At 41.8% G+C, this 22,625-nt stretch overlaps 4 protein-coding genes across 4 annotated transcripts in view; 3 read left to right on the top strand and 1 right to left on the bottom strand.

Moving 5' to 3' along the window:
• The window catches only part of LOC306917419 (gamma-aminobutyric acid receptor subunit alpha-5-like), a gene marked incomplete at its 5' end in the record, with an annotated part of 104,152 nt that overhangs the window by 20,704 nt on the left and 60,823 nt on the right, over window positions 1-22,625 (bottom strand). The window contains 2 exons of the mRNA XM_079495644.1: window positions 18,393-18,604; window positions 21,080-21,232. Of these exons, the coding sequence (XP_079351770.1) occupies window positions 18,393-18,604; window positions 21,080-21,232 (365 nt within the window). The remainder of the gene's footprint in view (window positions 1-18,392; window positions 18,605-21,079; window positions 21,233-22,625) is intronic.
• LOC306917138 (E3 ubiquitin-protein ligase TRIM35-like) lies at window positions 1,771-3,252 on the top strand (the record flags this gene model as incomplete). The annotated part of the gene is made up of 1 exon (XM_079495271.1): window positions 1,771-3,252. Exon 1 carries the CDS (start codon window positions 1,834-1,836, stop codon window positions 3,250-3,252), a length of 1,419 nt encoding a protein of 472 aa, XP_079351397.1. The 5' UTR covers window positions 1,771-1,833.
• LOC306917417 (E3 ubiquitin-protein ligase TRIM35-like) lies at window positions 8,732-10,953 on the top strand. The gene has a single exon (XM_079495642.1). It carries the CDS (start codon window positions 9,016-9,018, stop codon window positions 10,432-10,434), a length of 1,419 nt encoding a protein of 472 aa, XP_079351768.1. The 5' UTR covers window positions 8,732-9,015; the 3' UTR covers window positions 10,435-10,953.
• Window positions 15,817-17,229, top strand: LOC306917137 (E3 ubiquitin-protein ligase TRIM35-like; the record flags this gene model as incomplete). Its single annotated transcript, XM_079495270.1, has 1 exon — window positions 15,817-17,229. One exon carries the CDS (start codon window positions 15,817-15,819, stop codon window positions 17,227-17,229), a length of 1,413 nt encoding a protein of 470 aa, XP_079351396.1.

The following is a 22,625-nucleotide window of genomic DNA, read 5'->3' as shown; positions in this document are numbered from 1 at the left end:
AGTTAAAGTGCATTGAGACTATAAATATACAGACTATAAATACACAGGTGTAGAAAGAATAGTACAAAAATAGAACATATTTGGTTTTCGAGACAACTATCAAGTTCATATTTAAGTAAAGTGTCAAGTACAAGTTCCTCGTTTAGGCCCATGGGTTCGAGTGTGGATACACACTCTTAACACACTCGAACCCATGGGCCTAAACAAGGAACTGAAATTGTCCTGCTTCCTCTAATTTTCCCTTATAGTAAGGGCATTTTATCAGGTATTTGACAAATCTGGGAACTAAATCGTTACCAAGAAATTTCTTCACCAATGTGTTTCTAAAGGTGTCTAATAACATGTACTAAAAGTTTGAAATTCAACTCCCGTGGGAAATTGTGTTATTAGCATAATATGCATAATATGCCCATACATCCTATATAAGGCAAAAAAGTCCAAATTTCATCATTATTTAAGTAGCATGTGACATATGAAACTAGGGTGATTGCATGATTCTGAATCCATTCCAAGCATTAGTTTTGCACAAAAAACACTCCTTGGGCTAAATTAGGCCATATCCACTTGACCAAATGTGCTGACCTCATCACGTTTGTGTGGCCGTTTTCCTCCCAAGGAGTGTTTTTTGTGCAAAACTAATGCTTGGAATGGATTCAGAATCATGCAAACACCCTAGTTTCATATGTCACATGTTACTTAAAGAATGATGAAATTTGGACTTTTTTGCCTTATATAGGATGTTATGGGCATATTATGCATATTATGCTAATAACTCAATTTCCCACAGGAGTTGAATTTCAAACTTTTAGTACATGTTATTAGACACCTTTAGAAACACATTGGTGAAGACATTTCTTGGTAACGATTTAGTTCCCAGATTTGCATAGATTTCTCTTACTATTAGAATCCCTCAAGTGTCACCACCAGACCACCACTCAGGCTGCTTCTGCTCTACACCACTGTTGCTGCGCTGTCCTTGCCGCCCGCCCCCTACTGGGGCCCTATTATTATTTGTGCTGTATGTCCTTGGCCATTTACTTGGCCCCCAAAGCAGTCTATCCCCAAACTAGTTTTGGTCTTCTGCCTTAATTTTGGTTTTAATCTTATATATATATATTAATGTATGTACTTCAAATATGAACTTGACAGTTGTCTCTTAACCAAAAATGTTCTATTTTTGTACTTGACACTTTACTTAAATATGAACTTGATAGTTGTCTCGAAAACCAAATATGTTCTATTTTTGTACTATTCTTTCTACACCTGTGTATTTATAGTCTGTATATTTATAGTCTCAATGCACTTTAACTTTCATCTGGATAATCCCTCACTGTTAGGTTCCCTCGGGCTATGACCTGACGAAGATGTAACTGACACATCGAAACGTTGTCGCTTTTTTACCTGCACCCTGTTACAAATAAAATAAGGGCCTAAATCGTCTGAGCTGCTCCAGTGCCTTCTTGTTCGAATATTGATATATATTGTGTGAGTAATAAATCGCTGCTGACCGAGCCAAGCAACACTAAAGAACGTGTCCTGTTCCTCGTTTTTCACAGATCCACAGCGCATTCAAGCCTGTGTATCGCTTGTGCCGACCCAGACTCCCCTAGGTCTGAGGCCGGTAACACAGACAGACTGTCTTACCATTCACAGCTACAGGAGGGAATACTCACCCAGACCACTGGAACAACCTGCTGCTGAATCGACTTGACAGCTGACTGGACTTTAACCACAACCACGATTCACAGTGAAATTAGACTTCAGGGAACATTGTACTGTAGGGACTGGCTGATTTCCTGGCTTGAGTGTTCGTAGCTTCACTCAAAAGACAAAATGGCATCCAAGGTGTCTTTCTCGGAAGAGGATTTTTCCTGTCCCGTGTGTCACGACATCTTTAAATATCCCGTCATCTTGACGTGTAGCCACAGCTTCTGCAAAGACTGTCTGCAGGAATGGTGGCGAGAGAAGGAAATAAAGGAGTGTCCCATTTGTAAGAAGAGACAGTCAATAGATATTCCCTTAAACCTGGCTCTGAAGAACCTGTGTGAGACCTTCGTACAGGAGAGACAGCAGAGAGCTTCAACAGGGTCTGAGGTCGAGGGTCTCTGTGGTCTGCATGCTGAGAAACTCAAACTGTTCTGTCTGGAATGTCGACAGCCAGTGTGCGTCGTGTGTAGAGATTCTAAAAAACACGCCAAACACCGTTTCAGTCCCGTCGATGAAGCCGCAGTGGATCACAAGGAGAAAGTCCAGAGATCACTGACGACTTTACAGGAGAAGCTACAGGTCTTCAATGAAGTAAAAACAAACTGTGACCAAACAGCAGAACACATCAAGGTCCAGACCCAGCACACGGAGACGCAGATGAAGGACCAGTTTAAGAAGATGCATCAGTTTCTAGAAGAGGAAGAGGAGGCCGGCCTCACTGCACTGAGGGAGGAAGAGCAGCAGAAGAGTCAGAGGATGAAGGAGAAGATTAAGGGTCTGAACAGAGACATATCAACCGTTTCAAACAACATCAGAGCCACAGAGGAGCAGCTGAAAACAGAACACGTCTCATTCCTGCAGAACTACAAGACCACGATGGAGAGAGTCCAGATCACACCGCCGCCGCCGGACCCAAAGCCGGTCGCAGGAGCACTGATAGACGTGTCCAAACACCTGGGCAACCTGACCTACAGAGTCTGGAACAAGATGAAGGACATCATCGCCTACTATCCGGTCATTCTGGACCCCAACACGGCCCATCCATTATACACCCTCTCTGAGGATCTGACCAGTGTGAGACGTGGAGAAGAGGCTCAGTTGCTTCCTGTCAACCCAGAGAGGTTTGACGTCCATAAAATTGTCCTGGGTTCTGAGGGCTTTAGCTCAGGGACTCACAGCTGGGACGTTGAGGTTGGAGACAATAAAGAATGGACACTGGGTGTGTTACCAGATTCTTTCCAGAGGAAGGGAGACAGAAAGGGGCAAGACAGCGGAATAGCACTTTCAGCTGAAGGTGAATACGTAGCATACTCCAGGCCACTAGGGTCAGTCACTCGTCTCTCATTGAAGCAGAAACCTCAGAGGATCAGAGTCCAGCTGGACTGGAACAGAGGACAGCTGTCATTCTCTGATCCTGATACCAACACACACATACACACCATCAAACACACTTTCACTGAAACACTGTTTCCATGGATTTGGACTTCTCAGCCCAACATGCCTCTTAGGATGTTACCGGGAAAGGTCAGTGTAACTGTGGAATAACATAGTTACAGGTGATGATGATGATGATGTTGTTGATGTTGATGATAATGTTGATGATGATGACGACGATAAACACTGGTAATATTAATCAATTGATGGCTATAGAGGGGCGCTAGCCCGTCCAATGCGTGGCTTTCCAAAAGTATGTCATAGACCGGCCAAGTCTATGGACTTTAATGTTTGTTTAGGGCAGTAAATGGCGATGTAAGACATCTGGCTGATATAAATACTGTCCTCACTGTGCCCCTCACTTCACACGAGTTAAAAATAGAAAGACATTTATGATTTATGATACTGTTGTATATATTCATCCTAAAATATAGAATCACCACTGTGGATCACCAATTTTCTTATTCATTATTGTTTTATTTAGTGTGTAAACTGTGTATTGATGCATATTTACCTTTGATTTATGTTGAAATTATAGATCTGAAAGATCAAAATCTATCTTATTTAAAAAAAACTAATAAAAATCTATACCACACAACGTTGGTGTTCAGTTACAAGATCACATATATTGGTCCCTTGTTTAAGTAATTAAAAGTTATGATGTTTTATATGACGCTAACCTCCCACGGGGCAGCACACCTAAACCTAACCTTAACGCATGTCTAACCAATGACTAGTCTTAGACTAGACTAGTCATTGGTTAGACCAGTCATTAGTCCTACAACTACAACCTATCTAGGGTGACCAGATCCAAACTGTTATATTCCACCATAGGCCTATCATTTTGTTATTAAACTCCTCTGATGTCTCACATTTTAACGGTTAACGTTTTAAAATGTAAATGTTGGTCATGGGTGGGTGGTATAGGCCGACTTGGTTCTGTTACTGTAGCCTATAGGATATTTCTCATTATTTTAACAGGCTTAAAATCACATCTCGCAGGGAAAGAGAGAATGAGATAGCTTTACAACAGAAAGCCAACTATTAAGGCACTTGTGCCTGTCGGTCACAATGTGGGACAGGGTCTCAATTTGTGGGACAGCAAAAGAGTCTTGGAAATGAAGGACTGTCCCACCCAAAGGGGGACATCTGGTTACCAAAACATCTTGACATGACACTTATGTATATACTGTATATGTAAAAGTGTGATGTTTAGGGGCAGCGGTGGCCGAACGGTTTGCAGAGCGGTCTTGTTATCGGAAGGTCGCCAGTTCAAATCCCCAGACCGGCACGTTAAAATTACCACCGCTGAAGTGCCCTTGAGCAAGGCATTGAACCCCTACCATGAAATGTTCTATGAGCAGGGTCTGGCTGTAAACAAGCATCTCGAGCTTAGTCCATTCCCCCTGGGTAAACAAAGAACTTTGCTTTGCTTTGGGTAGCCATTCAGCTAACCTGTTGAAGAAATTGCAAATTGAGGCTTTTAACGCGTGTGCTTATGAAATATATGAGGTCATTAGGGTTTTCTTGAAGACTGAAATAACTAATAACCAAAAATAGGCCATCTAGGCTACAAGCTTACAACACGTCGCACTGAAGGCTCCCACTGTGTTGTGAGAGTCGACTCAGTCGAAGTGTCCTTGAGCAAGACACTGAACCCCAAACTGCTCCCCATGAGCAGGTTGGTGCCTATAGACGAATTCAGAAACGGGTCTCATGGTCGCAGCTTACGTATTTCCTGTAGGCGGACTCGACGTAGCTGCAGGGTTTAAACCCGCACCTCTACTACTACCAGTGAACGGTAGAGTGACTGATGTTAGTCTGCCTCAAACGTTACTCTTTTACCTGCTTTTTACTAACACTAACATTACAAAGATGCCCAGAACATCGAGATGAACCTGTTTAGTTTATGGCTGCTCCAACAGTAGTGGCAACATTAAAAAAAGTTGAGCTAGTTTAACTATTTTCAAATTATTTTCAAAATAGTAAAAAATGGCAAATAAGTTTAGGGATAGTTAGGGGAAACTACAATGTGCTGCCTGGACTACACTGAACCAGGGAAAGAACTACAGTATTCAATGAATGAAGAATGAAAACTAACCACTTGAGTATAGTGTTGATTTTGACAACACTTTTAGTCATCTGAAAAGTATTAGCTTTAGTCTAGTTTTAGTCGCCTAAATATCATAAGATTTTAAGCGACTAAATCTACAGTTGATTTTGTCGACTAAAATGTATTTGGCATTGAAATGCCTGATTTCTACTCAGCTGTGTGGTGCAAAATAGCAGATCTACAAGCTCAAAACACTGACACGTGAACTTGTAGATCTTTCAAGGCCCCATATACAGTACATTAGATTAGGCCTTTGACCCTGTTGTGCAAACATAACTGACACATGGCATTAACGATCAGCACAATTTATCACAGCCTTTCCCCATGCATCCAAAATGTCAAATAAAAATAAAATAAAGCAGGTGACTTGTATATCTCTGCTGTCTCTGTTGCACAGCTTGTACAATTAGGGTTAATGATTTACGGTGCACATTGTAAAGTACTTTGAACGGTCAAATTCCACTGTGTGTGTGTGTGTGTGTGTGTGTGTGTGTGTGTGTGTGTGTGTGTGTGTGTGTGTGTGTGTGTGTGTGTGTGTGGTTCCGCCTCTTGTCACACTCATCTCAGACGATAAGATTCAACTTCAGATCAAACACACACTTCCAGTGCGAGCAGATGTAGAGGGTTCAGAAATAGCCTCTATTATAGTTTTGCACTAAAACATACACCCCCCATGTTTTAAGATTTATTAGAACTATTCTAACATTATTGACACTTTTCTATGAGATGCCACATCTTATTAGACTTCCTAGTCAATAGATGGCGCTCCTGCGCTACTGTGAATCATAGAGGAACTGCCTATAGTCTCGGTCCCACGCATGCGCAGTCAGTAATAAACCGCTGCTGACCGAGCCAAGCAACACTAAAGGATGTGTCCTGTTCCTCGTTTTTCACAGGTATAAAAACCATATATAAACATTCCTAATGATGTTGAAACTACTGTGAACTGTCAGTGACATGTTTAGTAACGTTTTAAGTGTACTTGAAGTGAGTTTGGACCAGTAGTTTTATTGTTTTGATTGAGTTGAATAATGGCTGCTGCCAGGTAGTTTGCCAGGTAGTTTTACAGGTTTTTCAGGTTTGTTACCACACAGACAGCACACGTGGTGCGCATGCACGTGCGTGCGTGCGTGTCTGAATGAAAACGTGTTATTTTGAGTATTAGATTTAGGAAATGTATTAGTTATGATAAATGGAATCTGAGTGTTCTGACTACAGTATTAAGTTTGTATGTTGAGAGTAAGAATACAGATTGGATATTACGTCAAAAGGGTTATCATTGTGCACTTTATTTTTGGTTTTATGAAGGATACAGTTTATTTTTGATTTATTTGGTTTATTGTCTTTTGTATTTTTGAAGCTATTGTGAAGTAAGATGTATGTTGTTATTATTTTGATATATTTTGATATTGAATGCAAATGAATATTGATATATGTAGAAGGGAGTTCCAGCCGCGCCTCTAGCCTATAGCAGGCCAATCTGGTGCATCTCAGGAGCAGGACATATATATGCGAACAAGAAGGCACTGGAGCAGCTCAGACGATTTAGGCCCTTATTTTATTTGTAACGGTGCAGGTAAAAAAGCGACAACGTTTCGATGTGTCGTTTCGATGTGTCAGTGTGTACTTAAGGCTTAAGTACACACATGGTGCAGGGGGCAGGCCCTTGGTTAAACAATGTCACACAGCCAGCAATTAGTTCATACATCATTTTCACGTGGAACCTAACAGTGAGGGATTATCCAGATGAACGTTAAAGTGCATTGAGACTATAAATATACAGACTATAAATACACAGGTGTAGAAAGAATAGTACAAAAATAGAACATTTTTGGTTAAGAGAAAGCTGTCAAGTTCATATTTAAGTAAGGTGTCAAATACAAGTTCCTCATTTAGGCCCATGGGTTCGAGTGTGGATACACACTCTTAACACACTCGAACCCATGGGCCTAAACGAGGAACTGAAATTGTCCTGCTTCCTCAAATTTTCCCTTAGAATCCCTCAAGTGTCACCACCAGACCACCACTCAGGCTGCTTCTGCTCTACACCACTGCTGCTGTGCTGCCCTTGCCGCCCGCCCCCTACTGGGGCCCTATTATTATTTGTGCTGTATGTCCTTGGCCATTTACTTGGCCCCCAAAGCAGTCTATCCCCAAACTAGTTTTGGTCTTCTCCCTTAATTTTGGTTTTAATCTTATATATATATTAATGTATGTACTTCAAATATGAACTTGACAGTTGTCTCTTAATCCAAAAATGTTGCTCTATTTTTGTATTTGACACCTTACTTAAATATGAACTTGACAGCTTTCTCTTAACCAAAAATGTTCTATTTTTGTACTTGACACTTTACTTAAATATGAACTTGATAGTTGTCTCGAAAACCAAATATGTTCTATTTTTGTACTATTCTTTCTACACCTGTGTATTTATAGTCTGTATATTTATAGTCTCAATGCACTTTAACTTTCATCTGGATAATCCCTCACTGTTAGGTTCCACGTGGAAATGATGTATGAACTAATGATTGCTGGCTGTGTGACATTGGTTAACCAAGGGCGTGCCCCCTGCACCATGTGTGTACTTAAGCCTTTAGTTAGGTAAAGTTACCTTAAGTTGTGGCAAATCTGGGAAAAAAATGCTTACCACTAGCTTTCTTCACAGATGTGTTCATAAAGGTGTCTACTATCACAGAAAGAATTGTTCCAACCCAACTCCCTTGGGAAACTTTGTGACAGCTGCTGAAAGTTGGGGTACCATACAATACATTATAAGGCAAAATGTTATACATTTCATTATGCTAGCATGTGACGTGTCAAACTAGGGTGTTTACATGATTCTGAATCCATTCCAAGCATTAGTTTTGCACGTAAAACACTCCTTGGGCTAAAAATGGCCATAGCCGTCATCACAAATGTGATGAAGTCAGCACATTTGGGCATATTTGGGCAAGTGGCTATGGCCAAACTATGGAGTCTATGGCCAAACTAGGGGTCAAACTAGGGGGTTTTCATGATTCTGAATCCATTCCAAGCATTAGTTTTGCACGAAAAACACTCCTTGGGCTTAAAAAGGCCATAGCCGTCATCACAAATGTGATGAGGTCAGCACATTTTGCCTTATAATGTATTGTATGGTACCCCAACTTTCAGCAGCTGTCACAAAGTTTCCCAAGGGAGTTGGGTTGGAACAATTTTTTCTGTGATAGTAGACACCTTTATGAACACATCTGTGAAGAAAGCTAGTGGTAAACATTTTTTTCCCAGATTTGCCACAACTTAAGGTAACTTTACCTAACTACTTACTGTGTTGCCCCCTCGGGCTATGACCTGACGAAGATGTAACTGACACATCGAAACGTTGTCGCTTTTTTACCTGCACCGTTACAAATAAAATAAGGGCCTAAATCGTCTGAGCTGCTCCAGTGCCTTCTTGTTCGAATATTGATATATATTGTGTGAGTAATAAATCGCTGCTGACCGAGCCAAGCAACACTAAAGAACGTGTCCTGTTCCTCGTTTTTCACAGATCCAGACCACTGGAACAACCTGCTGAATACTGACCCAGACCCCTGGAACAACCTGCTGAATACTGACCCAGACCCCTGGAACAACCGGCTGCTGAATCGACTTTAACAACAGCTGACTGGACTTTAACCACAACCGCGATTCACAGTGAAATTAGACTTCAGGGAACATTGTACTGTAGGGACTGGCTGATTTCCTGGCTTGAGTGTTCGTAGCTTCACTCAAAAGACAAAATGGCATCCAAGGTGTCTTTCTCGGAAGAGGATTTGTCCTGTCCCGTGTGTCACGACATCTTTAAAGATCCCGTCATCCTGTCGTGTAGCCACAGCTTCTGCAAAGACTGTCTGCAGGAATGGTGGCGAGAGAAGGAAATAAAGGAGTGTCCCGTTTGTAAGAAGAGACGGTCAATAGATATTCCCTTAAACCTGGCTCTGAAGAACCTGTGTGAGACCTTCGTACAGGAGAGACAGCAGAGAGCTTCAACAGGGTCTGAGGTCGAGGGTCTCTGTGGTCTGCATGCTGAGAAACTCAAACTGTTCTGTCTGACATGTCGACAGCCAGTGTGCGTCGTGTGTAGAGATTCTAAAAAACACGCCAAACACAGTTTCAGTCCCGTCGATGAAGCCGCAGTGGATCACAAGGAGAAAGTCCAGAGATTACTGACGACTTTACAGGAGAAGCTACAGGTCTTCAATGAAGTAAAAACAAACTGTGACCAAACAGCAGAACACATCAAGGTCCAGACCCAGCACACGGAGACGCAGATGAAGGACCAGTTTAAGAAGATGCATCAGTTTCTAGAAGAGGAAGAGGAGGCCAGCCTCACTGCACTGAGGGAGGAAGAGCAGCAGAAGAGTCAGAGGATGAAGGAGAGGATTAAGGGTCTGAACAGAGACATATCAACCGTTTCAAACAACATCAGAGCCACAGAGGAGCAGCTGAAAGCAGAACACGTCTCATTCCTGCAGAACTACAAGACCACGATGGAGAGAGTCCAGCTCACACCGCCGCCGCCGGACCCAAAGCCGGTCGCAGGAGCACTGATAGACGTGTCCAAACACCTGGGCAACCTGACCTACAGAGTCTGGAACAAGATGAAGGACATCATCGCCTACAATCCGGTCATTCTGGACCCCAACACGGCCCATCCATTATACACCCTCTCTGAGGATCTGACCAGTGTGAGACGTGGAGAAGAGGGTCAGTTGCTTCCTGTCAACCCAGAGAGGTTTGACGTCAAGAAATTTGTCCTGGGTTCTGAGGGCTTTAGCTCAGGGACTCACAGCTGGGACGTTGAGGTTGGAGACAATAAAGAATGGGCACTGGGTGTGTTACCAGATTCTTACCAGAGGAAGGGAGACAGAGGGGGGCAAGACAGCGGAATAGAACTTTCAGCTAAAGGTGAATACGTAGCATACTCCGGACCACTAGGGTCAGTCACTCGTCTCTCATTGAAGCAGAAACCTCAGAGGATCAGAGTCCAGCTGGACTGGAAAAGAAGAAAGCTGTCATTCTCTGATCCTGATACCAACACACACATACACACCATCACACACACTTTCACTGAAACACTGTTTCCATGTATTTGGACTTCTCAGCCCAACATGCCTCTTAGGATGTTACCGGGAAAGGTCAGTGTAACTGTGGAATAACGTAGTTACAGGTGATGATGATGATGATGATGATGATGTTGTTGATGTTGATGATAATGTTGATGATGATGATGACTACGATAAACACTGGTAATATTAATCAATTGATGGCTATAGAGGGGCGCTAGCCCGTCCAATGCGTGGCTTTCCAAAATGATAGACCGGCCAAGTCTATGGACTTTAATGTTTGTTTAGGGCAGTAAATGACGATGTAAGACATCTGGCTGATATAAATACTGTCCTCACTGTGCCCCTCACTTCACACGAGTGTGATTTTTACTAAAACTTTAAAATAGAAAGACATTTATGATTTATGATACTGTTGTATATATTCATCATAAAATATAGAATCACCACTGTGGATCACCAATTTTCTTATTCATTGTTTTATTTAGTGTGTAAACTTTGTATTGATGCATATTTACCTTTGATTTATGTTGAAATTATAGATCTGAAAGATCAAAATCTATCTTATTTTAAAAAAACTAATAAACATCTATACCACACAACGTTGGTGTTCAGTTACAAGATCACATATATTGGTCCCTCGTTTAAGTAATTAAAAGTTATGATGTTTTATATGACGCTAACCTCCCACGGGGCAGCACACCTAAACCTAACCTTAACGCATGTCTAACCAATGACTAGTCTCAGGTTAGACCAGTCATTAGTCCTACAACTACAACCTATCTAGGGTGACCAGATCCAAACTGTTATATTCCACCATAGGCCTATCATTTTGTTATTAAACTCCTCTGATGTCTCACATTTTAACGTTTAACGTTTTAAAATGTAAATGTTGGTCATGGGTGGGTGGTATAGGCCGACTTGGTTCTGTTACTGTAGCCTATAGGATATTTCTCATTATTTTAACAGGCTTAAAGGGGCATTCCACTCATTTTCAACATTTTACTATGTCATTAATATACCTTAGAGCTGTTGTGTGAAAATAATAAAAAAAGGTTCCTCCATTCTGTGTTTCCTAGAACTAGAGGTCTGAAAAAAATCATTAACATGGTGAAACACATCTTGATGACAAAATCAAGATGTGTTTCACCATGTTAATGATTCTTTTCATAATTACAGTTCTAGGAAACACAACATGGGAGGACTTTTTTATTATTTCCACACAACAGCTCTAAGGTATATTAATGACATAGTATAAAATGTTGAAAATGGGTGGTTTTCCCCTTTAAAAACACATCTTGCAGGGAAAGAGAGAATGAGATAGCTTTACAACAGAAAGCCAACTATTAAGGCATTTGTGCCTGTCAGTCACAATGTGGGACAGGGTCTCAATTTGTGGGACAGCAAAAGAGTCATGGAAATGAAGGACTGTCCCACCCAAAGGGAGACATCTGGTTACCAAAACATCTTGACATGACACTTATGTATATACTGTATATGTAAAAGTGTGATGTTTAGGGGCCGCGGTGGCCGAACGGTTTGCGGAGCGGTCTTGTTATCGGAAAGGTCGCCAGTTCAAATCCCCGGACCGGCACGTTAAAATTACCACCGCTGAAGTGCCCTTGAGCAAGGCATTGAACCCCTACCATGAAATGTTCTATGAGCAGGGTCTGGCTGTAAACAAGCATCTCGAGCTTAGTCCATTCACCCTGGGTAAACAAAGAACTTTGCTTTGCTTTGGGTAGCCATTCAGCTAACCTGTTGAAGAAATTGCAAATTGAGGCTTTTAACGCTTGCGCTTATGAAATATATGAGGTCATTAGGGTTTTCTTGAAGACTGAAATAACTAATAACCAAAAATAGGCCATCTAGGCTACAAGCTTACAACACGTCGCACTGAAGGCTCCCACTGTGTTGTGAGAGTTGACTCAGTCGAAGTGTCCTTGAGCAAGACACTGAACCCCAAACTGCTCCCCATGAGCAGGTTGGTGCCTATAGACCAGGGGTGCCCAAAAGGTAGATCGCGATCTACCAGTAGATCACAAAGGCTGTGCAGGTAGAGCACAGGATATTTAATTTAAATATATAAAAAACTATTTTTGGAATCTGCCACTTGAGTTAAAGGTGACTTGATTGATTGACAAAAGGGGCCTGTATGTAAGCTCAAACTCACAATGCAATATTTTGTTATCAACAGTGTTGCTGTGCACAAACGTCTGTAGCATTACAAATTAAATACAAAAAACCTAACTATTAGATTTCGCCCCCTCTATTTCCCATTCCAAGTGCATCTGTCCTATATGTAATGCCAGCACCACTATTCTAAAGCCCCGGTACATATTTAAACTATTTTCAGCAATGGTGGGTAGATCTTGTTGAGCTGATTTATTTTGAAAGTAGCTCTCACGTCATAAAAGTGTGGGCACCCCTGCTATAGACGAATTCAGAAACGGGTCTCATGGTCGCAGCTTACGTATTTCCTGTAGGCGGACTCGACATAGCTGCGGGGTTTAAACCCTCACCAGGCGCACCTCTTCTACTACAGTGAACGGTATAATGCAGCATTTACCACATGGTGAAAGAAATGCAAAATGCCACACCTTTCCATTCCATTTTGGTACTTCAAGTACATCTTGATGCCAATACTTCTGTACGTTTACTGAAGTAAATCAGGACTTTTGCTTGTTGTAACGGAGCAATTCTACATTACAGCAATTTACAATTTACGATATGAATCGATTCATTGAAATAAAAAAAGACGATTTTCAAAATTTAGGGGGGCTAGTGTGTGATGTGAAATGTGAGCTTTAGTCATATTCCATCATATTCAAGTGCTTTTGGAGAGAAATTATAGTCACTTTCAGTAGTAGAGCACTGTAGAGGGGAGCTGTGTGTGTCTGTGCCCAGGTGATGATGGTCGTTGATGCTCATCAAGGAAGGCAATTATGTCAAAATTACTGCTACTTCTTTTGCAATGTAGTTAAATAAAAAATCTCAGGGGGAAGATAAATTATATATCTTTGTAAAGCTCTTTGGAGAAAGGCTACACCATTATTTTGAAGTTGTAAAGCGAGAACTTGAAGCAGGGGACGTACACACATAGACATCAAAGGGGGCTTCAGCCACTGCCCTTTTACCCGTCTGTAAAACAACTGCCCTTTCCAGACCACGAATGCAGCATTTACCACATGGTGAAAGAAATGCAAAACGCCACACCTTTCCATGCCAACCTTAAGGAGAATTGCTTTTTTCCCCCAAAGTCTCCTGAACTTGAACACAGTGTTTTGATCAAATTTGTTTAGAAATCCATGTCGTTACACCATGCAGTACATCTCCACTAGCTAACGAGTGCTGGGTTGCGCCTCGAAAATAGCTGATCTACAAGCTCTCAGCGCGTCACAGCGCGGCGCGTTGAGAGCTTGTAGATCTGGTATTTTTGTCCAAAAGTGCCCTCTTTATATGGGATTTCAGCCCCTGCCCCTCTAACCCTCTCTGCACGTCCCTGAGTTGAAGATCCACGTGTCAGCCTGAGGACATGTGTGGAAGGGAAGAGAGTACAGGAGACAGTCTGCATAACGAGTAGGGATGGAGCCCGAAAATCGGGTCCATTACAAACCCGGTTCGGCATTTATCGAGACCCGATTGTCAATAAGCTTTTGGCTTGTCGAGTCTGTTATCGGGTATAAGGGGTCTGGGACGCGACGGGTGGTTGCGTGGTGCGTCATCGTTTTGCCGTGGAACTATGGTGGAACGGGTGAAAAAGTTTGGTAACATTAAAAAAAAAGACGAGGGGATTAAGGACCCGGCTCGATAAGCCTGCTCGATAAGGTGATCGTTATCAATAAAACCTTAACGAGCTCCATCCCTAATAACGAGTACTTTCTACTTTTGGTACTTCAAGTACATCTTGATGCCAATACTTATGTACGTTTACTGAAGTAAATCAGGACTTTTGCTTGTTGTAACGGAGCAATTCTACATTACAGCAATAGGCCTATCTCACAGCCCGTTTTTCACGCCCACTTCCGGTAAATAGTGGTGACTTTAACATGGGCATTTACACGTTTTTTTCTCTGGAGAATCTAAGTACATTTTCTAATGTAAAAATGTGACAGACCAATATTATTATGAAGCAAACAAGATGGTAAATCAGGTCGAGCAGATAGAACAAACCTTACCTTGAGAAAACAAAAGTTGTAGACTTCTTAAATAACCTCTGTTAACATGTAGCGTCTATGGAGTGACGTCACGCTATCACCACTAACCCCGAAAGGGGGCGTATTTAGGGGGGCGGGGAAATTCTGTGAGATAGGCTTATTTACAATTTAGCAGACACTCTTAATCCAGAGCGATTTACAGTTAGTTTACTATTTTAAAATTATTTTCAAAATAGTAAAAAAATGGCAAATAAGTTTAGGGATAGTTAGGGGAAACTACAATGTGGACTACACTGAACCAGGGAAAGAACTACAGTATTCAATTAATGAAGAATGAAAACTAACCACTTGAGTATAGTGTTGATTTTGACAACACTTCATTTAGTCTTTTTTTTTGGGTCATATTTTAGTCACCTGAAAAGTATTAGCTTTAGTCTAGTTTTAGTCGCCTAAATATCATCATCAGATTCATCAGATTTTAAGCGACTAAATCTACAGTTGATTTTGTCGACTAACATGTATTTGGCATTGAAATGCCTGATTTCTACTCAGCTGTGTGGTGCAAAATAGCAGATCTACAAGCTCAAAACACTGACACGTGAACTTGTAGATCTTTCAAGGCCCCATATACAGTACATTAGATTAGGCCATTGACCCTGTTGTGCAAACATAACTGACACATGGCATTAACGATCAGCACAATTTATCACAGCCTATCCCCCATGCATCCAAAATGTCAAATAAAAATAAAATAAAGCAGGTGACTTGTATATCTCTGCTGTCTCTGTTGCACAGCTTGTACAATTAGGGTTAATGATTAATGGTTAATGATACGGTGCACATTGTAAAGTACGGTCAAATTCCACTGTGTGTGTGTGTGTGTGTGTGTGTGTGTGTGTGTGTGTGTGTGTGTGTGTGTGTGTGTGTGTGTGTGTGTGTGTGTGTGTGTGTGTGTCTGTGTGTGCGTGTGTGTGTGTGTGCGTGCGTGTGTGTGTGTGTGTGGTTCCGCCTCTTGTCGGACTCATCTCAGACGATAAGATTCAACTTCAGATCAAACACACACTTCCAGTGCGAGCAGACAGACTGTCTTTCCATTCACAGCTACAGGAGGGAATACTGACCCAGACCACTGGAACAACCTGCTGAATACTGACCCAGACCACTGGAACTACCTGCTGCTGAATCGACTTTAACAACAGCTGACTGGACTTTAACCACAACCACGATTCACAGTGAAATTAGATTTCAGGGAACATTGTATTGTAGGGACTGGCTGATTTCCTGGCTTGAGTGTTCGTAGCTTCACTCAAAAGACAAAATGGCATCCAAGGTGTCTTTCTCAGAAGAGGATTTTTCCTGTCCCGTGTGTCACGACATCTTTAAATATCCCGTCATCCTGTCGTGTAGCCACAGCTTCTGCAAAGACTGTCTGCAGGAATGGTGGCGAGAGAAGGAAATAAAGGAGTGTCCCATTTGTAAGAAGAGACAGTCAATAGATATTCCCTTAAACCTGGCTCTGAAGAACCTGTGTGAGACCTTCGTACAGGAGCGACAGCAGAGAGCTTCAACAGGGTCTGAGGTCGAGGATCTCTGCGGTCTGCACGCTGAGAAACTCAAACTGTTCTGTCTGGAATGTCGACAGCCAGTGTGCGTCGTGTGTAGAGATTCTAAAAAACACGCCAAACACCGTTTCAGTCCCGTCGATGAAGCCGCAGTGGATCACAAGGAGAAAGTCCAGAGATTACTGAAGACTTTACAGGAGAAGCTACAGGTCTTCAATGAAGTAAAAACAAACTGTGACCAAACAGCAGAACACATCAAGGTCCAGACCCAGCACACAGAGACGCAGATGAAGGACCAGTTTAAGAAGATGCATCAGTTTCTAGAAGAGGAAGAGGAGGCCGGCCTCACTGCACTGAGGGAGGAAGAGCAGCAGAAGAGTCAGAGGATGAAGGAGAAGATCGAGGGTCTGAACAGAGACATATCAACCGTTTCAAACAACATCAGAGCCACAGAGGAGCAGCTGAAAGCAGAACACGTCTCATTCCTGCAGAACTACAAGACCACGATGGAGAGAGTCCAGCTCACACCGCCGGACCCAAAGCCGGTCGCAGGAGCACTGATAGACGTGTCCAAACACCTGGGCAACCTGACCTACAGAGTATGGAACAAGATGAAGGACATCATCGCCTACAATCCAGTCATTCTGGACCCCAACACAGCCCATCCATTATACACCCTCTCTGAGGATCTGACCAGTGTGAGACGTGGAGAAGAGGGTCAGTTGCTTCCTGTCAACCCAGAGAGGTTTGACTTCCAGAAAATTGTCCTGGGTTCTGAGGGCTTTAGCTCAGGGACTCACAGCTGGGACGTTGAGGTTGGAGACAATACAGAATGGACACTGGGTGTGTTACCAGATTCTTACCAGAGGAAGGGAGACAGAGGGGGGCAAGACAGCGGAATACAACTACAAGCTGAAGGTGAATACGTAGCATACTCCAGGCCACTAGGGTCAGTCACTGGTCTCTCATTGAAGCAGAAACCTCAGAGGATCAGAGTCCAGCTGGACTGGAACAGAGGACAGCTGTCATTCTCTGATCCTGATACCAACACACACATACACACCATCACACACACTTTCACTGAAACACTGTTTCCATGGATTTGGACCTCTCAGCCCAACATGCCTCTTAGGATGTTACCGGGAAAGGTCAGTGTAACTGTGGAATAACGTAGTTACAGGTGATGATGATGATGATGATGATGATGTTGATGATAATGTTGATGATGATGATGACGATAAACACTGGTAATATTAATCAATTGATGGCTATAGAGGGGCGCTAGCCCGTCCAATGCGTGGCTTTCCAAAATTATGTCATAGACCGGCCAAGTCTATGGACTTTAATGTTTGTTTAGGGCAGTAAATGACGATGTAAGACATCTGGCTGATATAAATACTGTCCTCACTGTGCCCCTCACTTCACACAAGTGTGATTTTTACTAAAAATTTAAAATAGAAAGACATTTATGATTTATGATACTGTTGTATATATTCATCATAAAATATAGAATCACCACTGTGGATCACCAATTTTCTTATTCATTATTGTTTTATTTAGTGTGTAAACGGTGTATTGATGCATATTTACCTTTGATTTATGTTGAAATTATAGATCTGAAAGATCAAAATCTATCTTATTTTAAAAAACTAATAAACATCTATACCACACAACGTTGGTGTTCAGTTACATGATCACATATATTGGTCCCTCGTTTAAGTAATTAAAAGTTATGATGTTTTATATGACGCTAACCTCCCACGGGGCAGCACACCTAAACCTAACCTTAACGCATGTCTAACCAATGACTGAATGATGAAGTATGCACCCCCTCAAATCCATTATTCAGGGTTTCAAAACTGAATAAAGTATATTTCTCAAGGGGAGAAAACTGAATTCCCGAGAGGAATTGTTTTCTTTTTATATTGACCATTTCGTCAACATAACAACAAACTTGACTAAAATGTTAGGGAGGGAATTTGGTTGCATTCGGGTGTTGTGCTAATTAGTCTCATGTTGCGCAGTCTCAAAGGTGGGTTCCAGTCTAGTGTGGGAGTAGGGCATTCACTTCTAGTCATTTTTACTAGTTGACTAGTTGTTTAACTACCTATTATGTAAAATAATAATAATATATATATATTATTTTATAAATATTTGTACATTTAAAAACTGTGTAGCCTACATTGGTGACAATAACTATAATCTACCTGATCTTTTTCTTATCAACTAGTCAACTAGTACCAACAAGGTCGACTAGTGGATTTACTAGTCGACTAGTCGACTTTACATGCAGCGCCAACAAAAAACGAAAGCGGTTGTTGTCGTTGTTCACCTTGGGGTGCTGCGCCTCCATGGCCTTCTTCCCGTCCCAGGCCCAGCTCCTCTTGGTGAAGTAGTTGACGGTGGCGAACTCGATGAGCGCCGAGAAGACGAAGGCGTAGCAGACGGCGATGAACCAGTCCATGGCCGTGGCGTACGCCACCTTGGGGAGGGAGTTCCTGGCGCTGATGCTCAGCGTGGTCATGGTGAGCACGGTGGTCACGCCTGTTGGTCAGACACACGTGCAGAGAGTGTTAAGAGAGGACAAAGGCTGAAATCCCACAAGAGGGCACTTTTGGCCCAAAATAGCGAAAATAGCAGATCTACAAGCTCACAACATGACGCGTTGAGAGCTTGTAGATCAGCTCTTTTCGGGGCGCACAACCCAGCACTCTTTATCTACTGTCGTTATGCGGTGTAGCGACGTAAAAATGCTGCCTTCCGGTATGGCATGGAAAGGAGAGGAGGGCATTTGCATTTCTTTCACCATAGTAAATGCTTCATTCGTGGTCTGGAGAGGGCAGTTGTTTTACAGAATGGTGAAGGGCAGGGGCTGAAGCCCCCTTTGATATCTATTTGTGCACGTCCCTGCCTGTGGTTCCACACAGAAAGATGAGGATGAGGAGTTCAGTTTACTTTAGTTTAGTTTAGTTTACAATTTAGGCATTTAGCAGACGCTCTTAACCCATTTAGGGTTAAGAGCGTCATTTAGGCCTGACGTCGACATTTTAAAAAAAAAGTCTTCTAAATCATGACAGTTTTCTGAAAAAGCTACATCTACAGTATATCAGTGGTGGTCAAACTATATATTTCATGTCAAGGACCCCAAAAATTATAATTATGTAATTGACCACTGACCACCATCTGAAAATATGTTGTTCCAGCAAGGGAGCCTCCCAGAAGCAAAGATTTGAGTTGAAAGCGTTCGCTCTGAAAGAAGATATATTCAAAGATATGTGGCACATTTTCAAGATTTTTCAAAAATAGCACATCGTAGAACTGCTATTTTTCAATAGCTAAAGTATAACGTAAAGCTTAAAACACCAAAAGGGGTTCCCGTCCTGAATGGATTAATCCAGAGCAATTAACAGTAAAATTTAGTTTAGGAGTGTTGTGACTTTTCCCCCCTAAAACATGGTCATCAGGTACTATGATTATTTATTTAATTATAAAAAAGGGGAAAAAGAAAAAAAGTGTACAGAAAGTGTTAAAATTTTGTTTTTATGTGGCCGCACCCACCAGTTCATTAGCTAAGTATACCTGGTTTTCACCTTGGCACCAACAACCTGAACACGCCCACAGCTGTTAATATCAGGGGAGCTTAGGAGAAGAGTTATGTTTATGATGTCACTAAAGTGGTGTATTTGTGCGATTGGGCCTTGACTCAAAGGTTTTCAGCTTCCAGAAGAAAAAAAAAGAAATCACATGGAAGACATATTTGAATATTACAACCACACCTGGCTTGGGGGGTCTATTAGAGTAATGTTAACTCCATAGACACATACACAACTCTATCTTTTAGTTTAGTTTTGTTTAGTTGGTCAATTTTGTAACATACTGCTACTTTTCATAGGTAAAAAAACACATCTCTGACCGAAAAGGTACAGGCTGAAGCCATTTGCCAGAAAGAGTGTCAGAAATGTGAGCACATTGTTCTGTCCCTTTTGGTGTTTTAAGCATTATTATGCTTTAGCTATTGAAAAATAGCAGATCTACAAGCTAGGTCTGCTATTTTTGAAAAATCGTGAAAATGTGGCCCAAATGTTTGAATATATATTCTTTCAGAGCGTTCGTTTTTAGCTCAAATCTTTGCTTCTGGGGGGGGGGTCCCTGGAACAACATATTTTCAGATGGGGGTTGGCGGCCAATTACATATAATTCTTTGAGATGCACGCAGCTGCAGCCTCGCATATGAGCAGTCCCAGACACAGACACTTTACACACTTCTTCTAAAGTGTCTTCTAAAGTGTCTCCCTCAAACACGTCCATTGTGTATGTTTTTAGTGACAAGCGGATGAGATCAAATCCTTTTGTTTACATCCCCGTCGTTTCCAATAAGGAAGTGGTGTACAGTTTTGGTCCAATCAGATCGTTTTTTACAGCAGTGATTCGGTCGGCGTAGGCATACCTACCGGATCTTCTTTCTACACAAATTAGTCAAAACAAGACAAAGTTGACATTTTTTATTAAAAATAAAACCGCATGAGTTTTCCTGATGTCATAAACTGTCAGAATCAGCTTTTGTTGCGTTGGTTCATGTGCCAATGAGTGACTTTGAGAGCTGTTTCCCCGTTACAATGGAAGTCAATGAGCGACTATTTTTATTTCTTAAATTGCTAATAAACAACACAACGGAGCGAAATAACTCATGGGATAGAACAGTTTGACCATAAGGTAAGAAAACAACCCAAACCTTTAAGAATTTACATAGTACCGTACTTGTCTGTAACTGTACTTAGCAGGGCTGTACGATATGGACAAAACTTCATATCTAGGTATTTATGCCAAATATTGCGATATCGATACGATATACAATATTAGCATTAAAATGTCATGTTCTATATTTTAAGTGGTGCAACATTGAAAAGTTTGAAAACAAAACATTTATTCTATAAAATATTGTGCATGGTTCATACCTCGACAACATATATTGTGCAGCCTTAGTCCAGTAGTTACTTTACACCCTCTGTATATACTCACCGAAGACGGTCCTGGCGGGAACGGACTCTCTGTTGAGCCAGAAGGACACCTGGGACAGGATGACGGTCATGAAACATGGCATGTACGTCTGGATGACAAAGTAGCCAATCTTCCTCTTCAGGTAGAAGTGGGCCATCATCACCGTGTACTGACCTGCAGGTCGACACGCACACACACACACACACACACACACACACACACACACACACACACACACACACACACACACACACACACACACACACACACACACACACACACACACACACGCTTGAGTGCTTGAAGGACAAGGAAGACATGCCATGCACTAGGCTGGCTTTGACCAGAGTATTATATTCATTAGTATGAATAGGGTAGTAGTACTTTAACTTAAGTAAATCAATTGGGTAATTTATAGTATAGGCCTACTACTTCTTTTAATTTGACAATTTTATAAAGGCTCATTTCCTTACTATACCCTGACCCAGAATTAATAACTATAGCTTCACTCTTGTTTTCGACTCAATACTGCCCCCGCCTGGGGGGGTAGAGTACCTCATTTTAGCAATGAAGAGGAAACAGCGCCCCCAAATGCCACCGACCGTGGAACTGCATCTTTGAATTCCAAATTCTCAGATTGCTGTATCTCTGCAAGACATTACTCTATAAGCCATATCTAAAAAACTAGTGGGTCAAACTGCACAACCAATATGTCAATTTGAAGCTATGATTCCCTGCTTTCACATGACATGATAAAAACAAAAAATTAAAAAATCCAATGGCAGTCCTTCGATCAAATCTAGTCACATATAGTAAGAGAGTGGCGACACTATAGCGTTGACTCCCATTGTAACAATGGAATGCGGAATTGCTCATTCTATCTCAATGGGGATATATAGTTCCAGCCATAGGAGCAATGTTTGGAACTATATAGCCCATAGGCACCCGCTTTGCGGCGAGATCAAAGCGTGTCGCTATACTCTCCTACTCTACACTCTGGCTTTGACATGAAGGAGTCATGACGGAAGGTTTAGTTAAAAAGGCTAAAGCTCTAAATTCCGATTGAAATCATTGCCATAGACTAGACTATAGTGTTTGTACAGTAACATGGGGCTCCCTGTCTCTCCAGCTCTTTAAAACCCATTTTGGGCGGGAACCCCTTTTGGTGTTAGCATTATGTTATGCTTTAGCTATTGAAAAATAGCAGATCTACAAGCTCATAGCGCGGCACCGAGTGGCGCGCTACGAGCTTGTAGGTCTGCTATTTTTGAATAATCGAAGAACGACTGACATAGAAACATAGCTTTTTCAGAAAACTGTCAGGATGTAGAAGACATTTTTAGAATCTGATTTCAGGTCAAAATGGGTTAATAAACAGAACAATGAATAAACAAGTCGCTGAACGAATGAACGTTTTCCTGCAGACAAGAGAAAGTATATATTAACATGTGTGTGTCACACATGTAGACGGAAGGCCGTGGCATGAGAATGATGCACCCTTCCTGCAGCGCGGCCATCTGAAAATCAGATGAATCTGCCAAGAGAATGAAATAATGCATACAGGAAC

The sequence above is a fragment of the Electrona antarctica genome (assembly GCF_951216825.1).
Source record: "Electrona antarctica genome assembly, chromosome: 24".
NCBI lineage: Eukaryota > Metazoa > Chordata > Actinopteri > Myctophiformes > Myctophidae > Electrona > Electrona antarctica.
Note: the sequence above shows the minus strand (reverse complement) of the source record. Positions and strands in the feature narration are given on the sequence as shown.

Coding starts and splice junctions, on each gene's coding strand:
- LOC306917417 (XM_079495642.1), top strand. CDS start 9,016: ATGGCATCCAAGGTGTCTTTCTCGGAAGAGGATTTGTCCTGTCCCGTG.